The sequence below is a fragment of the Equus asinus genome, chromosome 23, assembly GCF_041296235.1.
Source record: "Equus asinus isolate D_3611 breed Donkey chromosome 23, EquAss-T2T_v2, whole genome shotgun sequence".
NCBI lineage: Eukaryota > Metazoa > Chordata > Mammalia > Perissodactyla > Equidae > Equus > Equus asinus.
In genome coordinates, this window is record NC_091812.1 from 68,150,831 (window position 1) to 68,177,500 (window position 26,670).

Below are 26,670 nucleotides of genomic sequence, written 5' to 3' on the forward strand. Positions count from 1 at the left end.
CTGGATATTCACACACAAAAGAATGAAATTGGACCCACAGCTTACAATGTATACAAAATATTAACTCAAACTGGTCAAATACCTAATTTTAAGAGCTAAATTATAAAACTCTTAGGGGAAAAAAAAAGAGAAAAATCTTTATGACAATTAATTTGGCAATGATTTCTTGGATATGACATCAAAAGCATAGGCAACAAAAAAAAAAATAGATAAATTGGACTTCATCAAAATTAAAAATTCTTGTGAATCAAAGAACACTATCAAGAGAATGAAAAGACAATTCAGAGAATGGGAGAAAATATTTGTCGATCATATATTTGGTAAGAGATTACACTCTAGAATATATAAGGAAGTCCCACAAATCAACAACAACAAAAACAATCCAATTCAAAGACAGGCAAAGGACTTGAATAGACATTTCTCCAAAGAAGATATATAAATGGCCAAAAAGCACATGAAAAGATGCTAAACATCATTACTCATTAGGAAACTGTAAATCAAAACCACAATAAGAATACCACTTCATACCCATTAGGCTGGCTATTACCAAAAAATAAACAAATAAAAACAAAAGACCCCCCAGAAAATAACAAATGTTGACAAGAATATGGAGAAATTGGAAGCCTTGTATATTGCTGTCGGGAATGTAAAATGATGTGGCCCCTGTGGAAAAAAAAATGTGGTTCTTCAAAAAATTAAACATAGAATTACCATACAATCCAGCAATTCCATTTACAGGTATATACTTAAAAGAACTGAAAGTAGGGACTCAGATATTTGCACACCAATGTTCAAAGAAGCATTATTCACAACAGTCGAAAGGTGGAAACAACCCAAGTGTCCATCAACAAATGAATGGATAAACAAAATGTGGTACATACATAAAACTGAATAGTATTGTGACACATGCTACAAAATGGATGAAACCTGAGGACACTATGTTAAGTGAAATTCCCGGCAAAAAGGATAAATGTTGTATGATTCCACTTAAATGAGGTACCTAGAACAGTAAAATTCACAGAAACAGAAAATAGAATGGTGGTTCCCAGAAACTGGAAGGAGGCAAGTTAGTACTTAATGGGTACAGAGTTTCAGTTAGAGATGATGAAAAAGTTCTGGAGATAGATATTGGTGATGGTTGAACAACAATATGACTGTTTCTTTCCATTCTAGCAACCTTATCACCAGCAAAGACCAGCTCATAGAAGCGCTCTATCTTCTATAGGAAAAATACACCAATTAGATTCCCACACCTGCCTTGAAAGCACTTAGAGGCAAGTCAGCTTTGGAAATGGGGACTGGTGCTCACATTTCCCACAACCCATTCAAATGTATCAGTCAACAGCCATATTAAATGATTCGTTACCACTACTGCCAACATACTCTTCAGTCAGCAGTACATTTTACCAATTGTGAAACAGAGCTATTTAATTGTTCTGGCGTGGAAGCACCTGCAAGTAAACAACGTAATCATGAGAACTCTCCAAGAGGCCACAGAACAGATACAGGTAAAGGTATAGGTACTGGCATGTTCCATTCTAAAGAAAATTCTATGCCTGACAGATTTTATCAGCTCAAGCAAATAGAATGCAAATATTGATATTGATGATGATGATGATGATGATAACAAAGAATCCAAAATAAAGGTGAGTTACTATCAGTCATAAAAACAAGTCATGATCCCGTTAGGCTTTTGAGGGAACCTGAACCTTCAGATACTATTTATGTTGACTCTTTCAGAACTGTTTTTTGTGTGGAACGCGGCTGTCAACAATTTGACGCTATCCAACAAAGCAGGATCTTGGAGATTACAATTCAGCCAAACATAATTTTAGTTATGCCAGAAAACAAACAAAGGGAACAGAAAGAAGTCTTTGCATGTACCCATATCAGACTTGAGAAGCATTACTTTACAAGAATTAGTCTTAAGTGTTTAAACTTGAAACATACGATAATTAAGAAACTCAAAACATAGAGTCTGACTGAGGAACTAAAGATTATACTCCTATGTGATAACCTTGCTATCATTATATTCTTTTTTGTGTGTGTGTGAGGAAGATTAGCCTTGAGCTAACATCTGTGCCAATCTTCCTCTACTTTGTATGTGGGATGTCTCCACAGCATGGGCTGATGAGAGGAGTAGGTATGCACCCAGGATCCAAACCTGTGAACCTGGTCTGCTGAAGTGGAACGCGCAGAACTTTAACCAGTGGGCCACGGCGCCAGTCCCTGATTATCTTCTCTATTAACATTTGTCATTTTACTTCATGTACCCTGGACAGATTTTTTCAAAAATGCATATTTTAGAATAAGTATATAACTATGCTTCTTTCAAAGTAATCTATAATATAAATGATTCACTGATTTGTATAGAAGCATTCCTCCTTCATTATTCCAAATAACTGCAAATTCCAGAAGCCAAAGAAAATATTTTCCATTGTTTGAAAATTTTAAGGAAAGAAGGTTATGTTAAATCCCCAAATTAACACCAGCTTCACTTTTCATATATACTTAAATTTAAAGACTTTAGACACTACCTTGAAATGTTTAAACGTGCGCTTACGATATTCACACCACTCCACAAAAAAGCGTAGGCTTCGAAAAAACATGAACAGATCTCTTCTTTCTTCTGCTCTGTAGGAATAAGATTCTGTAATTAATAAACAGAATTAAACGAGAGCCCCAGCCTCACTTTCTTATTATAACTTTGTATACATCCTGAACAAAAGCTAAAAAAAGTACTTGATGTATTTCCACACAGTTGTGCTCACTTAACAATAAGGATACGCTCTGAGAAATACATCATTAGGCAATTCTGTCATTGTGTGAATATCATAGAGTGTACTTACGCAAACCTAGATGGTATAGCCTACTATACATCTAAGCTATATGGTACTAGTCTTATGGGACCACCATCGTACATGCAGTCTGCTGTTGATTGAAATGTCCTTATGCGCTGTGAGACTGTATACTGAACTGTGCACTTTTGAGTGTGGGCCCCTGTGATTGCTAGTGCTGCTTTCTCAGACTGGAATGCCCTCTTCCACATCTTAAATGTTTAAATCCTACCCATTTTTCAAGATTCTCTCTCAACTGCCATGTGCTTCTTGAAATCTTACTTGATGACTGTGGTAATAAAGAATATATCTGGTCTTTGTCCCCAGCTCCTGGCACAGAGCTTCAAAACCCCATGGAATTCCTGAGTGACAAGAGTGCCTGTCATGCTGATGAGGTGACTTTGGTGGCATCTCTTTAGCCTCAGAATGGGGACTGGTCACCAGAAAAACAAGCCATATGATGAAAGGGTTGGAACTCTGGGCCAGCAAAACCTCCAGGGAGGACAGGGGGGCTGAAGATCGAGTTTAATCATACGGCCAATCATTTAATCAATGATGCCTATGTAACGAAACCCCAAGAAAAACTGCGAACAACAAAGCTCAATGGTGCTTCCTGGTTGGCAAAAGCGCTGAGGTGCTGGGAGGCTGACATGCCTGACGCCACAAGCAGAGACACAGAAGCTCTACGTTTCTCTTCTCCATCACCACCCTGCCCAGACATTGGCTGATATATTGTTTCCATTTGGCTGTTTCTGGGGTTGCAGCTTTTATGATAAAACTAGAATTTTTAATATAGCATTTTCAATGAGTTCTCTGAGTCCTTCAAGCAAACTATAGAATCTGAGGGGGTTGTGGGAACCCCAAAATTTATAGCGAGAAGTTGGGAAGTCCAGGTGACCCCTAAGACTTGTGGCTGGCATCTGTAGCAGGACAGTCTTGTGGACGACTTTGTTCTTAACCTTTGCACCTGAGATAAATCTAGGTAGTTAGTGTCAAGACTGAAGTGAACTGCAGGACACCCAATTGTTGACAGAGAATTACCATCAGAACAATGAGCTCACCACCACACAGTATGCCCTATTCCAAAATATCTAGACACAGTTTCATTCTTATGCCTACGAACTCCCAAAGAAATTTATCCTAATTCTCTTTATACTATACCTATTGTTACATTGAAACCCACAAACATGAGCAACTTGTAGGCTAGATGCATATATTCTGTTAACCATTCTTTCAATAAATGATTGTGGGAGTCGAGTTCCCATTATAGTCACAATGAGGTAAGCCCATTCCACCCAAATGCTCCCATTAATAACAATTTAGAAGCATGGTCATAACACATAAAGCAAATACTGGAAGACTGAAATGTGGCCAAAGAAGGCAGAATGGGCGGAGACCTCAAGAATTAAGAGAGAGCCAGGCAATGAGTTCCCTGGGCTTCATTTTTGCCTTCTGTATATGCCAATCAGGACTCTAGAGCAGACTGCAACAGAGAACAGCCAAAGGATGGAGTAAAACAAAACAATGACCAAGAAATATTGCTCCATCTAGCTGGCAGAAGTCATATAAGATGAGAAGAAGGAAAACATCAGTTTTGGTGATGATTTTTTGGGTTTGTCACCAAAAGCAAAGGCAACAAAAGCAAAAGTAACAAGGGATTAAACTTAAAAGCTTCCACTGAGAAGGGAAACCAAGGGGCTGGCCCGTTGGCACAGCGGTTAAGTTCACATGTTCCACTTCTCAGCAGCCTGGGGTTCGCCAGTTCGAATCCCAGGTGCGGACATGGCACCGCTTGGCAGGCCATGCTGTGGTAGGCGTCCCACAAATAAAGTAGAGGAAGACAGGCACGGATGTTAGCTCAGGGCCAGGCTTTCTCAGCAAACAAAAGGAGGACTGGCAGTAGTTAGCTCAGGGCTAATTTTCCTCAAAAAAAAAAAAAAAAAACACAAAAAAAGAAAAAAGAAAGGAAACCAAGTGAAAAGGCACCTGCAGGAAAGCAGGCCATGTTTGATGGGGCTAAAACCCAAAATACAAACAGAATTTGCACAAATTGGCAACAAAAAACAGCTGAATTGAAAAATCGGCAGAGGAGGAGTGACATCAGCATCACAGCAGAGTGAGCTCTCCCCGTAAACTCTCCCCTCTAAGATACAACACAAACGACATTCTCACTCCAACAGAGGACATCCACACAACACAAACGATGTCTGAGAAACCAGGCAGCCATGCGATGGCAGATGGAGGTGCTGGAGGCCCCTCCCCAACCCGAGGAAGTGGAAGGAGGTAAGGCAAAGCTCTTCTTCCTCCCTGAAGGGCAATGACCAAAGGATTGTGTACAGCTTCTGAAAGAAAGGGAGGGAGGGAGGGCAGCCCTTCATGGAAACACCAGATATCTCCGAAGTCCCTCACAGCCCAGGGAAAATCCCCCCACAGAGATGACCATCTATCGTGGGGTTGACTTCATCAAGCCAACAGCCCAGAACAGCAGATAGTGAGGGCAGAGCAAGAAGCTCTACAGATCACAAAGGACAAAGAAAGCATCACTCCACCCCGACCCAGGGTCCCAGCACAGCACCTGGGAGCTGGCCTGCAGATCACAGAGGGATCAGAATATGCAGCTCTTGACTGCCACCCACTGGCAACACACAGAAGCAGTAAGAAAATACTACCATAATGCGGAAACACAAATCCATGCCGTCAAGCAGTATGAAAAAATGTATTAAATCTCCAGACCAGAAGGAAAATGACAAGTACTCAGAAATTAACCCTGAGGACACAGAAATCTATAACCTAAATGACAGACAATTCACAATAGCTATCATTAAAAAACTCGATGAGTTAAAAGAGAATGCAGAAAGACAGTTTGACAAGTTCAGGAACTACATCACAAAAAGAGGTTCAAACTACAAAGAAGAACCAATCAGAAATACAGGAGATTAAAAACACAATGATTGAGATAAAGCAGAATATGGATTCCCTGAACAAAAGAGCTGATATCACAGAAGAATCAGCCACACTGCCAACAAAAATATAGAAATGATTCAGATGGAGAAGAGAGAACAAAGACTAAAAAGAAAAGAAGACAGTCTCTGAGAAATGTGCAACTCAATTAGGAAATGCAACATAAGAATTCTAGGTATTCCAGAGGGAGAAGAGGAGGAGAATGGAGCAGAAATCTTGTTCAAAGAATTAATAGTAGAGAAATTCCCAAACCTGGGGAAGGAAATGGAAATCCATGTGGAAGAAGCTACGAGATCTCCTAAATATGCCAATTTAAGAAGACCTATTGCAAGGCATATAGTAGTGAAGGTAGCAAAAGGTAATGACAAAGAAAAAATAGTAAAGGCAGTAAGGCAGAAGAAAATAACTTACAAAGGAACCCCTATCAGGCTTTCAGCAGATTTCACAGCAGGAACCTTACAGGCGAGGAGAGAGTGGAATGATATAGTCAAAACTTTGAAAGGCAGAGACTTTCAGCCAAGAGTACTCTATTCAGCAAGAATATCCTTCAGATGTGATTGAGAAATACAAACTTTCCCAACTAAACAAAAGCTAAGGGAGTTCACTGCCACAAGACCTTCCCCTACAGAAATCCTCAAGAAGGCCCTCAGATCTGAAAAGAAAGAAGAAACAGGTTACAAAGCCCTGAGTAAGGACACAAATAGGTAGACAAAATCAGAAAATTGTAGCTGTCCATCAGAACAGGTTAGCAAATACTCAAGTAAAATATTAAAGACAAAGGGAAGGAAAACAGCAAAAACAAAGATAATCTTGTCATTTTAACCACAAACTCACAAGATGTAATAAGATGTGACAAAAACAACTTAGGAGGCGAGGAAGAAAGGGACTGAATTGGCTTACTCTAAGGAAATAAGAGGTCATCAGAAAATGGACTATCTCTTCTACGATATTTTGAATACAAACCTCATGGAAGTCACTAATACAACAGAGACTAAATAAGTAGAAAGCTAGCATGAAAAACTACCTAATTGAATTGGTAGTCTGAAATAGATGGGACCAGAAAAAAGGAAATGCAGCAGAACCAGAAAATAAGCAATAAAATGGTAGAATTAAGCTCCCATATATCAATAATTACTCTAAAAGTAAATGGATTGAATTCTACAATAAAAAGATACAAGGAGAGAGATGGATTAAAGAACAAGACCCAACAAGATGCTGCCTCCAGGAAAAATATCTCAGCTATAATGACAAACAAGGCTCAAAGTGAAGGGATGGAAGACGATACTCCAAGCTAATGGCAAAAACAAAGAAAGCAGGTGATGCCATACTTATACCAGACAAAGTAAACTTTAAGGTAAGACAGGTGAAGAGAGACAAAGAGGGGCAGTATATAATGATAAAAGGGACATTCCACCAAGAAGACATAACACTTATAAATAAATATGCACCCAACACAGGAGCACCAAAGTACATAAAGCAAGTATTAACACACCTAAAAGGAGATATTAATAATAACACAATAATAGCAGGAGACGTCAACACTCCACTCACATCATTGGATAGATCATCAAGACAGAAAGTGAAGAAGGAAACAGTGGAATTACATGAAAAACAAGACCAGATGGATTTAATAAATATATAGAGAACACTCCATCCAAAAACAGCAGAATAAACATTCTTCTTAAGTGCACATGGAACATTCTCAAGGATAGAACATATGTTGGGAAACAAGGCAAGCCTCAACAAGTTTAAGAAGACGGAAATAATAACAAGCATCTTTTCTGACTGTAACGGTATGAAACTAGGAATCAAATAGAAGAAAAAAAGCTCAGAAAGGGACAAAGATTTGAAATTAAACAACTTGCTACCAAACAGCCAATGGATCACTGAAGGAATTAAAGGAGAAATCAAAAAATATCTGGAGACAAATGAAAATTTGAAACATACCATACCAACTCAAACGGGATGTAGTAAAAGTGGTATGAAGAGGGAAGTTCATCACAATACAGGCTCACCTTAACAAACAAGAAAAATCCCAAATAAGTAATCTCAAAATACACCTGAGTGAATTAGAAAAAGAAGAAGAAACAAAGTCCAAAGTCAGCAGAAGGAGGGAAATAATAAAAAGCAGAGCAGAAATAAATGAAATTGAAACAAAAAAGAGAGTAAAAAGGATCAATGAAACAACAAGCTGGTTCTCTGAGAAGATAAACAAAATTGACAAACTCCTAGCCAGACTTACAAAGAAAAAAAAGAGAAAGCTCAGATAAATAAAATTAGAAATGAAAGAGGAGAAATTACAACTGATACCACAGAAATACAAAAGATTATAAGAGAATACTTCAAAAGGCCATACGCCAACACACTGGACCATCTAGAAGAAATGGATAAATTCTTAGACTCATACAACCTCCCGAAGCTGAATCAATAGGAAATACATAATCTGAATAGACCAATCACAAGTAAAGAGATTGAAAGACTAATCAAAAACATTCTAAAACATAATAAAGAAGATGTCGTATATATATATATCTATATATAGATATATATATATACACAATGGAATACTAATTAGCCATTAAAAAAAAGACAAAATCGTTCCATTCACAACAACATGGATGGACCTGGAGGGTTTTATGTTAAGCAAAATAAGCCAGACTGAGAAAGACAAACATAAGATGATTTCAGTCGTATGTGGAAGATAAACACACAGACAAAGAGAACAGTTCAGTGGTTACTGGGGCAAGGGGGCTGGGCGGTGAATACAGGGAGTTAAGGGGAGCACTCATATTGTGATGGACAAGTAATAACGTAAAACTGAAACTTCACAATGATGTAAACTATTAGGAAATCAATAATAAAAAAAAAATCACTCCCAAAGTCAGAATGATCAAAGGTCTAACAAAAGCAGAATAAAAATAAATAAATAAAAATTTTAAAATCCCCCAAAATAAAAGTCCAGGACCAGACAGATTCCCTGGAGAATCCTACCAAACATTCAAAGAGGATTTAATACCTATAGTTCTCAAACTATTCCAAAAATGTAGGGAAGATGGAAAACAACCTAACACATTCTACGAGGTCATCATCATCTGATACCAAGGCATGACAAGGACAACCCAAAAAAGGAAAATTACAGGCTGATGAACATGGATGCAAAAATCCTCAACAAAATATTGGCAAACTGAATATGGCAACACATCAGAAAGATCTTACAGCATGATCAAGTGGGATTTATACCAGGGACACAGGGATGGTTCAACATCCACAAATCAATCAATGTGACACGCCACATTAACAAAGTGAGGAATAAAAACCACATGATCATCTCAATAGATGCATAGAAAACATTTGACAACATCCAACAGCCATTTACGATAAACAACTTTACCAAAGTGAGAATAGAAGGAAAGTACCTCAACATAATAAAGGCTATATATGACAAACCCACAGCAAACATCAGACTCAATGGGGAAAAACTGAACACCACCCCTCTAAGAATAGGAACAAGACAAGGGTGCCCACTGTGACCAATCTTATTCAACATTGTATTGGAGGTTTTGGCCAGAGCAATTAGGCAAGAAAAAGGAATCCAAATAGGAAATGAAGAAGTGAAACTCTCGCTATTTGCAGATGACATGATCCTATATATAGAAAACCATAAAGAATCCATCAGAAAACTATTAGAAATAATCAACAACTACAGAAAAGTCACAGGGTACAAAGTCAACTTACCAAAATCAGTTGCATTTCTATACTCCAATAACAAACTAACAGAAAGACAACTCAAGAACACAGTCCCACTTACAGTCACAACAAATAAAATAAAATATCTTGGAATAAATTTAACCAAGGATGTGGAAGACCTATACAATGAAATCTAGAAGACATATTACTGGAAAAAAATCAACGATGACATAAAGAAATGGAAAGAGAGAGTGACGTCAGCGACATGGCAGCCGGGACTTTCTCCCCTCCAAACTACAAGTAAAAGCACCAACTGCTTTCCAACCAAAAAGAAAAAATCCTAATAACAAAAATCATCAGAGACCCACAGCAGCCAAACGACAGAGGGTGGACAGGCTGGAGCCGCTCTCAGAGGAGCTGGAACGGGGTAAGAGAGAACTTCCTTCCCTCCCTTAGAGACTGGGATCGCTGTTGGGGGTGAGGGAAGGAGTAGGAGAGGGGCCGCGTGACCATGGGATCATCCAGGACTCCCAACACCTGTGCAGCGGAAACCTGCTAACAGGGCAAAGCTTTCGTGTGGGGGAGCCCATCAAGCCAGGGCCCCGGGAGACCAAAGAGCGAGAGCTAATCCCAATCCAGGTTGGCGTGCAAGAGAAAGTGCCCCTACTCCCTCAACCCACGCTGCACGCTGCCATCACAGCTGAAGGTGGAGGGCTCAGAACGCATGGCTCTCGACCCCCATCTAGTGGTAACAGGCCATAACTGCAACCAAATAATAGCATCATGCACAAAAAACGCTCCTCTACCATCCAGCAATTTATAAAAGCTCCAGTCCAAAAGTAAAATGATAAAAATACAGAAGTATGTCCTGAGGACTTGGAAATAGGTAAACTAAGTGCAGAGAAGTTCAAAATAGCTATCATCAAAATACTCAATGAGGTAAAGGGAAATACGGAGAAACAACTCAACGAGTTCTGGAGTTACTTCACAAAAGAGATTGAAGCTATAAAGAAAAATCAATCAGAAATCCTAGAGATGAAAAATACAATGGATCAGATAAAACACAATATGGATTCCCTGAATGAATGTGTAGACACCACAGAGGAGAAAATTAGCATAATCGAAGATAGACAGGCTGAATGGCTCCAGAGGAAGAAAGAGAACTAAGAATTAAAAAAACTGAAGAAAACCTCTGAGACATAGAGGATTCAACGAGGAAATCCAATTTAAGAATTATCAGAATCCCTGAGGGCGTGGAAAAGGAAAATGGAACAGAAGGAGAAGAGCCAAGATGGCGCCGTGAGTAGTCCTCTTTGTCTCTCGCCGTTCGAGTCTACAATTATTTGGACACTTATCGCTTGACAAAGGATATCCAGACAGCATCTCAGGACATCTGAGACACCCACGCGACTATACATCGGAAGGCGGATGGACTTTCCTCCGGGAGGATGTGGAAATAGGTGAAAACTCTCCGACCCCGACGGGCAGCCTAGTACCCGCAAGCGGCTTTCTTCCAACGGACGCCCCCAGAGGATCCACACACATCTAGGGCAGGAGCGAGAACACAACAGAGGAGCGACGGTGGAAACAGGTGACCAGAACCCTACCCAAACCCCCTGCAATTACTCCTAAACGCAGAGGGAAACTTTGGAGTTGCACACCTGAGCCCGCGGGGAGACCCAGCCTGGTGCTCGGGGCGCCTGGAGGGTCCCAGAGAGAATCACGGAGGGCACGGAGGTCTCCCAGCTGCCGTTGCCCGCCCCGTGGGACTAGGGATTGCCGGAGATCTAGGAGAGGACCGGGGCTGGGGGAACTTTCAAAGGCCGGTTCTGCGACCCAGAGGGGAAGCGCCGGAGCTCCGCCCGGGCAGCAGACAAAACTCTCTGTGTGCCGTTAGCAGAGGGGCCACGCTGAGCATTCACGGCTCCGGGAGAGGCCCGGAGAGAATCCCAGAGGGCGGGGCGACCCCCAGCTGCCATTGCCCGCCCCATGGGGCTAGGGATTGCCAGAGATCTCGGAGAAGACCGGGGCGGGGGGAACTTTCAAAGGCCGGTTCTGCGACCCAGAGGGGAAGCGCCGGAGCTCCGCCCGGGCAGCAGACAAAACTCTCTGTGTGCCGTTAGCAGAGGGGCCACGCTGAGCATTCACGGCTCCGGGAGAGGCCCGGAGAGAATCCCAGAGGGCGGGGCGACCCCCAGCTGCCGTTGCCCACCCCGTGAGGCTAGGGATTGCCGGAGATCTCGGAGAGGACTGGGGCTGGAGAGAGTTCCAGAGACCCAGCTTAGTAGCCTAGGGGGAAACCCTACAGGCTCACAGCAGCCTTAGGGAAAGCCTCTGCACAGCACCACTAGAAGGCACCCAGCCGCCAGCCACAAGGCTGGAAGACCCCAGGGCAAAAGCAGCATAGCTAGGTGTACAAACCACAGACTGTAGAAGATGCCAATAGCTGTCCTGCGACCCATAGAGGACAAGAGAGATTTGGTGGGTGCCGACAGCAACGGAGTGACAAATATAAGTGATCCCACCCCTGGCCGCTGGAAAAGCCCATAACACCGTTGCAGACCCCAAGGAGAGAGCACATCTAGGTGGGCTGCAACAGTAGGCACCTGCAGCCTGAAGCCCCCCTGTGACGGCCCCCACGGCAGAGGAGGGAATCCAAAGGGCCACTGTGGCTACGAAGAGGGGCCCAGGCCCAGTTAGCAACTACGGACAGGGTTCCTGGTTGGTGAAGTATAAACAGCTGCTCCCCCCACCGCAGCAGCTGAAACAAGTGAAAGCAGCAACTAAACTCTATCTCCATGCGGAGGCACAAATCAACAACATCAAGCAATATGAAAAAATACATTAAATCTCCAGAACAGAAAGAAAGTAACAAATACACAGAAAACAATCCCAAAGAAAACGAGATATATAACCTAAATGACGATGACTTCAAAACAGCCATCATTAAGATTCTCAATGAGTTAAGAGAGAATTCTGACCGACAACTCAACGAGTTCAGGAGCTATGTCACAAAAGAGTTTGATACGATAAAGAAGAACCAAACAGAAATATTGCAAATGAAGAACACAATAGAGGAGATTAAGAAAAATCTATATGCTCTGAACAGCAGGGCCGATAATATGGAGGAAAGAATTAGCAATTTGCAAGATGGCAATATAGAATTGTTGCAGGCAGAGGAGGAGAGAGAAGCAAGACTTAAAAGAAATGAAGAAACTCTCCGAGAATTATCAGACACAATTAGGAGATGCAACGTAAGGATTATAGGTATACCAGAAGGAGAAGAGAAGGAGAAAGGGGCAGAAAACCTATTCAAAGAAATAATGGCTGAGAACTTCCCAAATCTGGTGAGGGAGATGGATCTTCAGGTGACAGAAGCCAACAGATCTCCAAACTTTATCAATGCAAGAAGACCAACTCCACGGCATATAGTAGTGAAGTCAGCAAAAGTCAACAACAAGGAGAAAATATTAAGGACAGCCAGGCAAAAGAAACTAACCTACAAAGGAACCCCCATCAGGCTATCAGCAGATTTCTCAGCAGAAACTTTACAGGCTAGAAGAGAGTGGAATGATATATTCAAAAATCTGAAGGACAAAAATCTACAGCCGAGAATTCTCTACCCAGCGAAAATATCCTTCAAATACGATGGAGAAATAAAAACTTTCCCAGATAAACAAAAATTAAGGGAGTTCATTGCCACAAAACCTCCTCTGCAGGAAATCCTCAGGAAAACCCTCATTCCTGAAAAATCCAAAAAAGGAAAGGGGCTACAAAACCAAGAGCAGAGGAGATAAGTAGAAGGACAACAACAGAGAGTAGCAGCTCTACATCAGAACAGATTAAACCATGGGACGAGAAACAAAGGAAACTGAAGAAAACCGGAAAACAAGACACAAAATGGTAGTAGTAGGCCCCCACGTCTCAATAATCACTCTAAATGTAAATGGATTGAACTCCCCAATCAAAAGACACAGAGTGGCAGGATGGATCAAAGAACAAGATCCAACAATATGCTGCCTCCAGGAAACACACCTCAGCCCCAAAGACAAACACAGACTCAGAGTGAAGGGATGGAGAACAATACTCCAAGCTAATAATTAACAAAAGAAAGCAGGTGTCGCTATACTAATATCAGACAAGTTAGATTTCAAAGCAAAACAGACAAAGAAAGATAAAGAGGGACAGTATATAATGATAAAAGGGACTCTCCACCAAGAAGACATAACACTTATAAATATATACGCACCCAACACAGGAGCACCAAAATTTGTAAAGCAACTCTTAATAGAACTAAAAGAAGACATCAACAACAATACAATAATAGTAGGGGACCTCAACACACCATTAACACCAATGGACAGAACATCCAGACAGAAAATCAACAACGAAATAATAGAATTAAATGAAAAATTAGACCAGATGGACTTAATAGATATATATAGAACACTTCATCCAAAAACAGCAGGTTACACATTCTTCTCAAGTGCACATGGAACATTCTCAAGGATTGACCATATTTTGGGAACCAAAGCAAACATCAATAAATACAAGAGAGTTGAAATAATATCAAGCATCTTTTCTGATCATAACGCTATTAAACTAGAAATCAACTACAAGAAAAAAGCAGAGAAAGGTGCAAAAATGTGGAGACTAAACAACACGCTTCTCAACAAACAATGGATCATTGAAGAAATTAAAGAAGAAATCAAATATTATCTGGAGACAAATGAAAATGAGAACACGACATAACAAATGATTTAGGATGCAGCAAAAGCAGTCCTAAGAGGGAAATTCATCGCAATACAGGCTCACCTCACTAAACAAGAAAAAGCTCACGTAAGCAACCTCAAACGACACCTAACAGAACTAGAAAAAGAAGAACAAACACAGCCCACAGTCAGTAGAAGGAGGGAAATAATAAAAATAAGAGCAGAAATAAACGATATTGAAACAAAAAAGACAATAGAAAGGATCAATGAAACAAAGAGTTGGTTCTTCGAAAGAATTAACAAAATTGACAAACCCCTAGCCAGACTCACCAAGAAAAGAAGAGAGAAATCGCAAATTAATAAAATCAGGAATGACAGAGGAGAAATCACAACAGATACCAATGAAATACAAGAGATCATAAGAGAATACTATGAAAAACTATATGCCAACAAATTGAACAACCTGGAAGAAATGGACAAATTCCTAGACTCCTAGAATCTCCCCAAACTGAATCAGGAAGAAATGGAGAATCTGAATAGACCAATCACAAGTAAGGAAATAGAAACGGTAATCAAAAACCTCCCCAAAAACAAGAGTCCAGGACCAGACAGCTTCTCTGGAGAATTCTACCAAACATTCAAAGAAGACTTAATACCTATTCTCCTCAAACTGTTCCAGAAAATTGAGAAAGATGGAGAACTCCCTAACACATTCTATGAAGCCAACATCACTCTGATCCCCAAACCTGACAAGGACAACACAAAGAAGGAGAACTACAGGCCGATATCACTGATGAACATAGATGCAAAAATCCTCAACAAAATTTTGGCAAACCGATTACAGCAATACATCAAAAAGATTATACACCAGGATCAAGTGGGATTTATACCAGGGACACAGGGATGGTTCAACATCCGCAAGTCAATCAACGTGATACACTACATCAACAAAATGAAAAACAAAAACCACATGATCATCTCAATAGATGCAGAGAAAGCATTCGACAAGATCCAACACCCATTTATGATAAAAACCCTCAGTAAAATGGGTATAGAAGGGAAGTACCTCAACATAATAAAGGCCATATATGATAGACCCACAGCCAACATCATACTCAATGGACAAAAGCTGAAAGCCATCCCTCTGAGGACAGGAACAAGACAAGGGTGCCCACTTTCACCACTCCTATTCAACATAGTACTGGAGGTGATGGCCAGAGCAATTCGGCAGGAAAAAGAAATAAAAGGAATCCAAATAGGTAACGAAGAAGTAAAACTCTCGGTGTTTGCAGACGACATGATCTTATACATAGAAAACCCCAAAGAATCCACAGAAAAACTATTAGAAATAATCAACAACTACAGCAAAGTAGCAGGGTATAAAATTAACGTGCATAAATCAGTAGCATTTCTATACACTAACAATAAACTAACAGAAAAAGAACTCAAGAACTCTATCCCATTCACAATCGCAACGAAAAGAATAAAATACCTTGGGATAAACTTAACCAAGGCAGTGAAGGATCTATACAATGAAAACTACAAGACTTTCTTGAAAGAAATAGGCGATGACATAAAGAGATGGAAAAACATTCCTTGCACATGGATTGGAAGAATAAACATAGTTAAAATGTCCATACTACCTAAAGCAATATACAGATTCAATGCTATCCCAATTAGAATCCCAAGAACATTCTTCACAGAAATTGAACAAACAATCCTAAAATTCATATGGGGGAACAAAAGACCGCGAATTGCTAAAGCAATCCTGAGCAAGAAAAACAAAGCCGGCGGAATCACAATCCCCGATTTCAAAACATACTACAAAGCTACAGTGATCAAAACAGCATGGTACTGGTACAAAAACAGGTCCACAGATCAATGGAACAGAATTGAAAGCCCAGAGATAAAACCACACATCTATGGACAGCTAATCTTCGACAAAGGAGCAGAGGGCCTACAATGGAGAAAAGAAAGTCTCTTCAACAAATGGTGCTGGGAAAACTGGACAGCCACATGCAAAAGATTGAAAATTGACCATTCTTTTTCACCACACACCAAAATAAACTCAAAATGGATCAAAGACCTAAAGATTAGGCCTGAGACAATAAGTCTTTTGGAAGAGAATATAGGCAGCACACTCTTTGACATCAGTTTCAAAAGAATCTTTTCGGACACTGTAACTCCTCAGTTGAGGGAAACAATAGAAAGAATAAACAAATGGGACTTCATCAGACTAAAGAGCTTCTTCAAGGCAAGGGAAAACAGAATTGAAACAAAAAAACAGCTCACTAATTGGGAAAAAATATTTACAAGCCACTTATCCGACAAAGGGTTAATCTCCATAATATACAAAGAACTCACACTGCTTAACAACAAAAAAACAAACAACCCGATCAAAAAATGGGCAGAGGACATGAACAGACATTTCTCAAAAGAAGATATGAATATGGCCAATAGACACATGAAAAGATGTTCATCATCGCTAATCATCAGGGAAATGCAAATCAAAACTACACTAAGATATCACCTTACACCCGTTAGATTGGCAAAAACATCCAAAACCAAGAACGACAAATGTTGGAGAGGTTGTGGAGAAAGAGCAACCCTCATACACTGTTGGTGGGAATGCAAACTGGTACAGCCACTATGGAAAACAGTATGGAGATTTCTCAAAAAGTTAAAAATAGAAATACCCTATGACCCAGCCATCCCATTACTGGGTATCTATCCTAAGTACCTGATATCAGATATCTCAAGAGTCCGTTGCACCCCTATGTTCATCGCAGCATTATTTACAATAGCCAAGACGTGGAACCAGCCTACATGCCCAGAAACTGATGATTGGATAAAGAAGATGTGGTATATATACACAATGGAATACTACTCAGCCAAAAAAAAAGACAAAATTGGCCCATTCACAACAACGTGGATGGACCTCGAGGGCATTATGTTAAGCGAAATAAGTCAGTCAGAGAAAGACGAACTCTATATGACTCCACTCATAGGTGGAAGTTAGTATATTAATAAGGAGATCTGATCGGTGGTTACCAGGGAAAAGGGGGGGTGGGGGGAGGGTACGGAGGGGGAAGTGGTGTACCCACAACATGACTAACAAAAATGTACAACTGAAATCTCAAAAAAAAAAAAAAAAAAAAGAAAAGTAAATAATTTTAAAATCAAAAAAAAAAAAAAAGGAAAATGGAACAGAAAGAGTGTTGAAAGAAATAACAGAAGAAAATTTCCCAAATCTAGGGATTTGAGGGAGAAACGTGCGTGGAGGAAGCTTTCAGATCTCCTAGGTCAATGTAAAAAGACCTACTGCAAGGCATACAATAGTAAAAATGGCAAAAATGAATGACAAAGAAAGAATATTCAGGGCAGCAAGGTAGAAAAAAATAACCTAAACAGGAACACCTATCAGACTTTCAGCAGATTTCTCTACAGAAACCTTACAAGCTAGGAGAGAATGGACTGACATATTCAAAACTTTACAGGATAAAAATCTTCAGCCAAGAATACTCTATCCAGAAAAAATATCCTTCAGATATGAGGGAGAAATTAAATCTTTTCCAGACAAACAAAAGCTAAAGGACTTTGTAACCAAAAGACCTCCACTACAAGAAATCCTCAAGAAGGCTCTCATACCTGAAAAAAGAAAAAAAGGAGAAAGAGGTCACAAATCACAGAGTAGGGAGACCCATAGATAGAACTGGAATAGGATAGCAAATATTCATGCGTAGCATTAGGATAAAGGGAAGGAAACCACCAAAGCAAAGACAATCATATCACTCTAACCACAAACTCACAACACAAGTTGGAATAAGAGATGAAAATAATAATTTAGGAGGGGAAGAGGAAAGGGACTAAATCAGTCTAGGCAAAGGAAGTAAGAGACCACCAGAAAATGGACTACATTATACAAGAGATTCTGAATACAAACTTCAGGGTAGCCACTAAACTAAAAAGAACAGAGACACAAAACATAAATAAGGAGAAATCTAGAAACCCAGCATAAGAAATTGCAGAAGTCAATGGGTAGGCTAAAACACACAAGACGAGAAACAAAGGTAACCCAGGAAAACCGGATAACGAGCGACAGAATGACAGCATTAAGCCCTCATGCATCAATACTCACCCTCAATGTAAAAGGATTGAACTCTCCAATAAAAACATACAAAGTGGCAAAATGGATTACAGAACAAGATCCAACAATTTGTTGCCTCCAGGAAACACACCTCAGCTCCAAGGACAAACACAGGCTCAGAGCGCAGGGGTGGAAGACAATAGTCCAAGCTAATACCAAAGAAAAGAAACCAGGTGTCACAATACTTATACCAGACAAAACATTTCAAAATAAAGCAGGTAAAGAAAGACACAGAGGGATAATACATAATGATCAAAGGGACACTTCATCAAGAAGAAGTAATGATTATAAATATCTATGCACTCAACACAGGAGCACCAAAGTTCATAAAGCAACTATTAACAAACCTAAAAGAAGATATCAAAAATAACACAATAATAGTAGGGGACCTCAACAACCCACTCACATCAATGGACAGATCATCCAAATAGAAAATCAACAAGGAAACGGAGCTAAATGAAAAGTTAAAACAGTTGCACTTAATAGACATATATAGAACACTTCACCCAAAAACAGCAGAATACACATCCTTCTCAAGCACACATGGAACATTCTCAAGGATAGACCATATGTTGGGAAACAAGGCAAGCCTCTACAAATTTAAAAAATTGAAATAGTAACAAGCATCTTCTCTGATCATAATGTTATAAAGCTAGAAATTAATTACAAGAAAAAAGCTGAGAAAGGCACAAGGATGTGTAGACTAAACAATACTATTGAACCAGCAATGGACATCATACTCAATAGGCAAAAACTGAGCGCCATCCCCTGAAAACAGGAATGAGACAAGGATGCCCTCTATCACCACTCTTATTTCACATAGTACTGGAGGTTTTGGCCAGAGCAATTAGGCAAGAAAAATGAATAAAAGGAATTCAAATAGGGAGGGAAGAAGTGCAACTCTCGCTGTTTGCAGACGACATGATCTTATATACAGAAAACCACAAAGAATCCATTGGAAAACTTTTATAAGTTATCAACAACTACAGCAAAGTTGCAGGGTATAAAATCAATTTACATAAATCAGTAGCATTTCTATACTCTAATAACGAACCAACTGAAAAAGAACTCAAGAACACAATACCATTCGCAATCGCAAGAAAAACAATAAAATATCTTGGGATGAACTTAACTAAGAAAGTGAAAGACTTATACAACGAAAATTACAAGGTTTTTCTGAAAGAAATGGATGACGACATAAAGAGATGGAAAGACATTCCATGCACATGGATTGGAAGAATAAACATAGTTAAAATGTCCATTCTACCTGAAGCAATCTACAGATTCAATGCCATCCCCATCAGAATCTCAAGGACATTCTTTACAGAAATTGAACAAAGAATCCTAAAATTCATATGGGGCAACAAAAGACCCCGAATTGCTAAAGCAATCCTGAGAAAAAAGAACATAGCTGGAGGTATCACAATCCCTAACTTCAAAACATACCAAATAGCATGGTACTGGTATAAAAACAGGTGCACAGATCATGGAACAGAATTGAAAACCCAGAAATAAAACCACACATCTATGAACACCTAATCTTCGACAAAGGAGCTGAGGACATACAATGGAGAAAAGGAAGTCTTTTCAGCAAATGGTGCTGGGAAAACTGGAAAGCCACATGTAAAAGAACGAAAATCAACCATTCTTTTTCACCATTTACCAAAATAAACTCAAAATGGATCAAAGACCTAAAGCTGAGACCTGAAACCATAAGGCTTCTAGAAGAAAATGTAGGCAGTACACTCTTTGACATCAGTATTAAAAGGATCTTTTCGGACACCATGTCTTCTCAGACAGGGAAACAACAGAAAGAATAAACAAATGGGACTTCATCAGACCAAAGAGCTTCTTCAAGGCAAAGGAAAAAAAGAACCCACTAACTGGGAAAAAATATTTGCAAGTAATACATCTGACAAAGGCTTAATATCCATAATATATAAAGAACTCACACAACTCAACAACAAAAAAATCAAACAACCCGATCAAAAAATGGGCAGGAGACATGAACAGACATTTCTCCAAAGAAGATATACGGATGGCCAATAGGCACATGAAAAGATGTTCATCACTGCTGATCATCAGAGAAAGGCACATCAAAACTACAGTAAGATATCACCTTACACCCATTAGAATGACAAAAGTAACTAAAACAAATAGTAACAAATGTCGGAGAAGTTGTGGAGAAAAAGGAACCCTCATACACTATTGGTGGGAATGCAAACCGGTGCAGCCACTAGGGAAAACAGTATGGAGATTCCTCAAAAAGTTAAAAATAGAACTACCATACGATCCAGCTATCCCACTACTGGTTATCTATCCAAAGAGCTTGAAGTCAGCAATTCCAAAAGTCCCATGCACCCCAATGTTCACTGAAGCATTATTTACAATAGCCAAGACGTGGAAGCAACCTAAGTGCCCATCAACAGATGACTGGATAAAGAAGATGTGGTATACATATACAGTGGAATACTACTCAGCCATAAAAAAGAACAAAACTGTCCCATTTCCAACAACATGGATGGACCTTGAGGGAATTATGTTAAGTGAAATAGAGAAGCACAATCTCTGTATGACTCCACTCATATGAGGAATTTGAACATGTGGACAAAGAGAACAGATTAGTGGCTACCAGGGAAAAGGTGGGGTGGGGGGTGCGCACAAAGGGTGAAGGGGTGCACCTACAACACGACTGACAGACAATAATGTACAACTGAAATTTCACAAGATTGAACCTATCATTAACGCAATAAAAAAAAAGAACAAGACAAGGATGCCCACTTTTGACCCTTCTAGTTCACAGTTTAGTAGAATTTCTAATCAGAGAAATTAGGCAAGAAAAAGAAGTAAAAAGTATCTAATTGTAAAGGAAGAAGGAAAACTATTCACAGACGCCAAGATTTTGCATATTTAGAAAATCCTAAAGAATTTACAAAATCTGTTAAAGCTAACACTCAAAATCAGAAAAGTTGCAGGATACAAGGGCAATGCACAAAAATCACTTACATTTCTACATACTAGTGATAAACAACGTGAAAATAAAACAACTACATTTACAATGCCATCCAAAAGAATAAAACATGTAGGAATAAATCTACCCAAGGAAGTTCAAACTTGTACACTGAAAACTGCAAAACATTACTGAAAGATATTAAAGAAGACCTAAATAAATGGAAAGACATCTGTGTTCATGGTCAAGAGACTTAATACTGTGAAGGTGGCAACACACTCCAAAGTTATCTACAGATTCAACACAATCCCTATTAAAATCTCAATGGCCTTCTTCTGCAGAAACGGAAAAGTCAACCCTAAAATTCATATGGAATTGAAAGGGAGAGTGAATACCCAAAACAATCTTGAAAAAGGAGAAAAAAACTGGAAAACTCATATCTCCCTATTTCATAAATCAACAGTAATCAAAACAGTGTGGAACTGGCAAAAGCATAAACATAAGGATCAAAGGTACAGAATGGAGAGTCCAGAAGTACACACCACAGATCTATGGTCAAGTGATTTTTGACAAGGATGCCATAATCACTCAGTGGGGGTAAGAACAGTGTGCTTCAAAGAGTGTTGCTGCAAACAAATGAAGTGGAACCCTTACTTCAGGCAACGTGCAAAAATTAATTCAAAATTGATGAAGACCTATATACGAAAGCTAAAAGTATAAAATTCAGAAGAAAACATAGAGGCAAACATTTGACCTTGGATTTGGCTATGGCCTCTTAAATATGACAGTAAAATTATGAACAGCAAAACAAAAAAGACAAAGCAGACTTCATAAAAATTAAATCTTTTGTGCATCAAAGCACATTACCAAGAGAGGGAAAAAGACAAACTACGCAGTGACATTTGCAAACAGAGATCTGATAAGGGTCTAGTACCCAGAATATATCAAGAACTCTTTTTTAAAACAGCATAAAAATCATAAAAATGCTGCAACAATCTATCATGAACACTGTTGAAAGAAATGCAACAGAAAGTATCAACAAAAAGAAATGATAGATAAAAAGGAGAATCGAATGAATAGTTTAGAACTAAAAATACAATAAATCAAATACAAAGCTCACTAGATGGTTCCACAGCAGAATGGAGATGGCAGGGGAAAGAATCCGTGAGCTTCAAGACAGATCAACACAAATTACCCAAATCAACAGAGAAAACAAAACAAACTTGGGGAATAAAAAAGAGAAAAGATCCTCAGGGAGTTGTGAAATAATAAGAAAAGGTTTAACCTTCATGTCATCAGTCTCATAAGAAGGGAAAGGGCTTGGGGCTGAAAAAGTATTTGAAGAAGGAAGTACTGAATAGTTCCCAAATCTGACTAAAAGAACATGCCTACAGATCCACAAAGATGTCTAAGCCTAGATAAATGATGACCACATTTATACAAATTAAAGACAAATTTTTTTTGTTTGTTTTATCTCCTGAAAGTCCCCCAGTAAACAGTTGTGTATTTTTAGTTGTGGGTCCTTCTAGTTACGGCATGTGGGACGCCACCCCAACGTGGCCTGACGAGCGGTGCCACGTCTGTGCCCAGGATCCGAACTGGTGAAACCCTGGGCCGCTGCAGCAGAGCGCGTGAACTTACCCACTCGGCCACAGGACCAGCCCCAGAAAATTTCTTGTAAGCAGGCAAAGAGAAATGAGGCATTAAAAATAAGGGAACAATGATTTGAACGACTGTGTCTTTCTCATCAAAAACCATGGGGGTCAGAAGCAAGTAGCACAGCATTTTTCAAGTGCTGAAAGAAAAAAACTGTCAAACTAGAATTCTATATCTAGAGAAAATCTTCTTCAGGAATGAGAGTAAAATAAAGACATTCCTACATGAAACAAATTAAAATAAGTTGTTGCCAGACACATCATTCACAAGGTTTCTTTCAGCTCTTGAGTTTATTTAAAATAGCTGATGGAAAGTCTTTGTCTAGTAAGTCCAATGTCTGGGCTTCCTCAGGGAGTTCCCATTGATTGACTGGGTTTTTTTTCCTTGTGTATGGGCCATACTTTCTTGTTTTGTTTGTTTTGTGTTTTGCCTGTCTTTTAACTTTTGTTGAAAACTCAACATTTTATTTTTATTTTTCGGTAAGGAAGATTGACCCTGAGCTAACATCTGTCGCCAATCTTCCTCTTTTTGCTTGAGGAAGGGTGGCCTTGAGTTAACATCTTCCTCTATTTTGTTTGTGGGACACCACCAAAACATGGCTTGATGAGTGGTGTGTCCGTCTGCACCTGGAATCCGAACCTGTGAACCCCAGGCTGCCAAAGCAGGGCAGACAAACTTAACCACTCAAGCCACTAGGCTGGTCCCCAGTTTAAACAATATAACATGGCAATTCTCGAAATCAGATTCCCCTTCTCCCTAGGGTTTGTTGCTGTTTTTGTTCTTGTTTGTTTAGTGACTTTTCTGAACTCACCTGTAAAGTCTGTGCTATGTTTTGTGTGGCTACTGAAGTCTCCATTCAGTTTGCTAATATTTGAACAGATTTACTTAAACACCTAGCACCCGTATGTCTCCCAGTCTGCAAGAGGCTCCTTCTGTGTGTTGGGATGCACCTTGACACTCAGCAAGGCAACTGCTTGTACAACCTTAGCCTTTGCCTCCTGCTTTGGCAGAGCCTCACTATCAGCCAGAGGGAGCACCTGGGGCCATCTCAGGCCTTTCCTGTGCACATATACAACCAACACAGGGGCAGGGTGTTCCAGATTCCCAGGAATATGTCAGAGCTTTTCAAAGTCCCGATGGCCGACCCATTCTCCAGCTTTTCCTTTTAAGCTTTTTGGTTAACCTTTTAACTGCCCCAGCTGTTAACCACCACCTCAAGCAACCATGAAGTTTAAAATTGCCTCCAAATATCTTCGGCAAACACTTCCAGAGAAAAGGCTTTCAGATTGGATGAGTGCTGAGTCAGGTCAACTAAATACAGCTTTGCAAGTGAGACCTTTCAGGGAACCAGAAACAGTTCAGGGGCCAGCCCAGTGGTGTAGCAGTTAAGTATGCATTTGCCGGTTCAGATCCCAGGTGCAGACCTATGCACTGCTTGTCAAGCCACACAGTGGCAGGCATCCCACATATAAAGTAGAGGAAGGTGGGCATGGATGTCAGCTCAGGGCCAGTCTTCCTCAGCAAAAAGAGGAGGATTGGCGGCAGATGTTAGCTCAGTGCTAATCTTCCTCCAACAACAACAACAACAAAAAACCAGTTCCAACAATGACAATTCCCCAGAAACGAGGCTGTGAATGAGTATGAACCTATCTGCTCCTTCTGGCGGCTGCTGGGCCTGTTGGTCATCATAGGGATTGTTGGTTTTTGGTTGTCAAGGCCACCACAGAGTTGGTAAGGGAGATATGAAAAAAGGGCATTTAAAAAGCCACAAAACTCACTCTTCTTACCAAGGTTCTGCTATTTTTCCTGAATAAATGCTCCCTGATTGCTACAAACCTTTGCTCCATTTCAAGAGTTTTGAAAATCTAGATTCTGACAGTTTTTGCTAGTTTCTTGCTGCTTTTACAGAGGAGAAAACCTTCAAAGGTACTTACCTATTCTGCTAGTATCACTGATATCTACGCCTTGGATTCTAAAAGGACTCAGACAGGGCTCTGTATCAACCACGTGTTTTCTGTGTTCTGGTGCTTTGACATCTGGGGCCTTGCTGACCCTGGAGAGACTGTCTCTCCCAAGGTTAGCCAACTCCCAGAGAGAGTAAACAACTTGCTTCTGAGTGTGCTTTTCAAATGCAATCCAACCAGTCCAGAGCTCACACTCCAACCGCATCCTTTATTGGGCTCTCAAACTCTGGCCATTATCTACCTGCCCTAATGACCGTAGGGTCAGGCCCCAGACAATGAGGGACAGGTCCTCTGCTCCAGTGCCTCCTGAAACGATTCAAACTAGCAAAGCCCAAGCCTGCTCCTCCCTCAGAAACCACAACAAAGGCCCTGCCCAGTTCCCCCTCGCCCTCTGCCTCCTGACCTACTCCAGCGCTTCTCTCTGAGGCCCTTGGTGACATGGTGTGCCCCTCCTCCTGGGAATCGTGAGTAACAAACTATCTTTTCAATAGCGATCATCTCCTGATTTGTTGGCCTTACCATACTCAAATCATAATAAAACCTATTAAAATAGGCTCCCATGCATTTGTTCCTAATTCTTAAATATTAGCCATGCAGTACACATGAGCATAGATGTTTATGTCAAATATACGCTGTTGGTTCCCAAAGATAGCAGAAAGACTACGCCAGACTATATAAACAGTAGTGCTGAGGTTTATTTTCTCCATATTTGGTCACTCAGGCAAATGGTCCTGTTAGAGTTGATGAACTCACTGAGACTGCTTCTTAGAGAGATCTCACAAACTGGTCTTCATGGCAGCTACAGTTATATTTCTACGAATGTGACTAATTTGGGGCAGCTCTCAATCATCAAAGTAAATGGCTCCCTGAAGCCACTTTGAAGCTAATCTTGGTGAGCTTATCAGAACTTGGAATAAAAACTCCATGAGACCTCTGGTGGAATTCAGCATAGGGATTCTTGGAAAAATCCTCAAAATACCCTTAGACATGTGAAAAATGAGCATGTGTGTGTAATAATCATTCAGCTTACCCTGTACAATGATTAATCTGAGGAGTAGTTTCTTACCAAAGCCTTTCAGGTTATAGCTTTTTAAGCTTTTCTGTGTTTTTTTTCCCAAAAAGAGTGCCTTTAAAAAAAAAACACTGAAGAAAACATATGGCACATAGAACTCATTCTTGAGGAATTTCTATAACTGGATGAGTTGAGTACATTGTAAATAGTGGTGGGCATATATACTTACTGAAGGAGTTTAGGAATCTGTGCCACAAGTAATACCAAACAATAAGCAATCTGTAGATGAAGTGATTCCATGTAGAGTGGGTGACCCACAGGAACAGTGTTTTGCAGATCCAGTTGTGCTGAGAAGCAGTCCCCAAATATTGGCAATCATTCCATGTTGTAAAGGAGAGACCACAGTCACGGATTTTCTTCTAATAGCTCTATCATTCCAATTCCAATAACTTTCATTATTTCTCAGACAGATTTTTATTCTTTGATTCGTAAAATATAAACTTTTGGAATAGACCAGAACCTTGCAAATAATTTTATCCAGTTCCTTCATTTTGCAGATAAAGAAAGGGCTCCACTGAGATTAAATATCTTTCCTAATTCAGTTGCAGTAGTCACTAGTTTAAGGAAAAAACTCACCCACTGAAATATGTCATATGAAGGTATACTGTCCTTGTTATCACATATTTGTAATTTACACTAAGGAAAAGACATACATACTAAGTGATCATAATACAAAGGCAAAAT

The 26,670-nt window shown here is 39.9% G+C and overlaps 1 protein-coding gene across 6 annotated transcripts in view; it reads right to left on the reverse strand.

The window, feature by feature from the left end:
- The window catches only part of CENPP (centromere protein P), a 222,577-nt gene that overhangs the window by 159,862 nt on the left and 36,045 nt on the right, over window positions 1-26,670 (reverse strand). For 3 of the 6 annotated variants that reach the window (XR_011497543.1, XM_070495977.1, XM_070495976.1), the window contains exons 5-6: window positions 18,336-18,493; window positions 2,538-2,634 (exon numbers count right to left, since the gene is read on the reverse strand). Coding sequence is in view for 5 of the 6 variants with exons in the window: in XM_070495977.1 (XP_070352078.1) it covers window positions 2,538-2,634; window positions 18,336-18,493 (255 nt within the window). In the remaining variant the exon portion in view is untranslated. The remainder of the gene's footprint in view (window positions 1-2,537; window positions 2,635-18,335; window positions 18,494-26,670) is intronic. The other 3 variants (XM_044756799.2, XM_070495978.1, XM_044756800.2) reach the window with 1 other exon arrangement.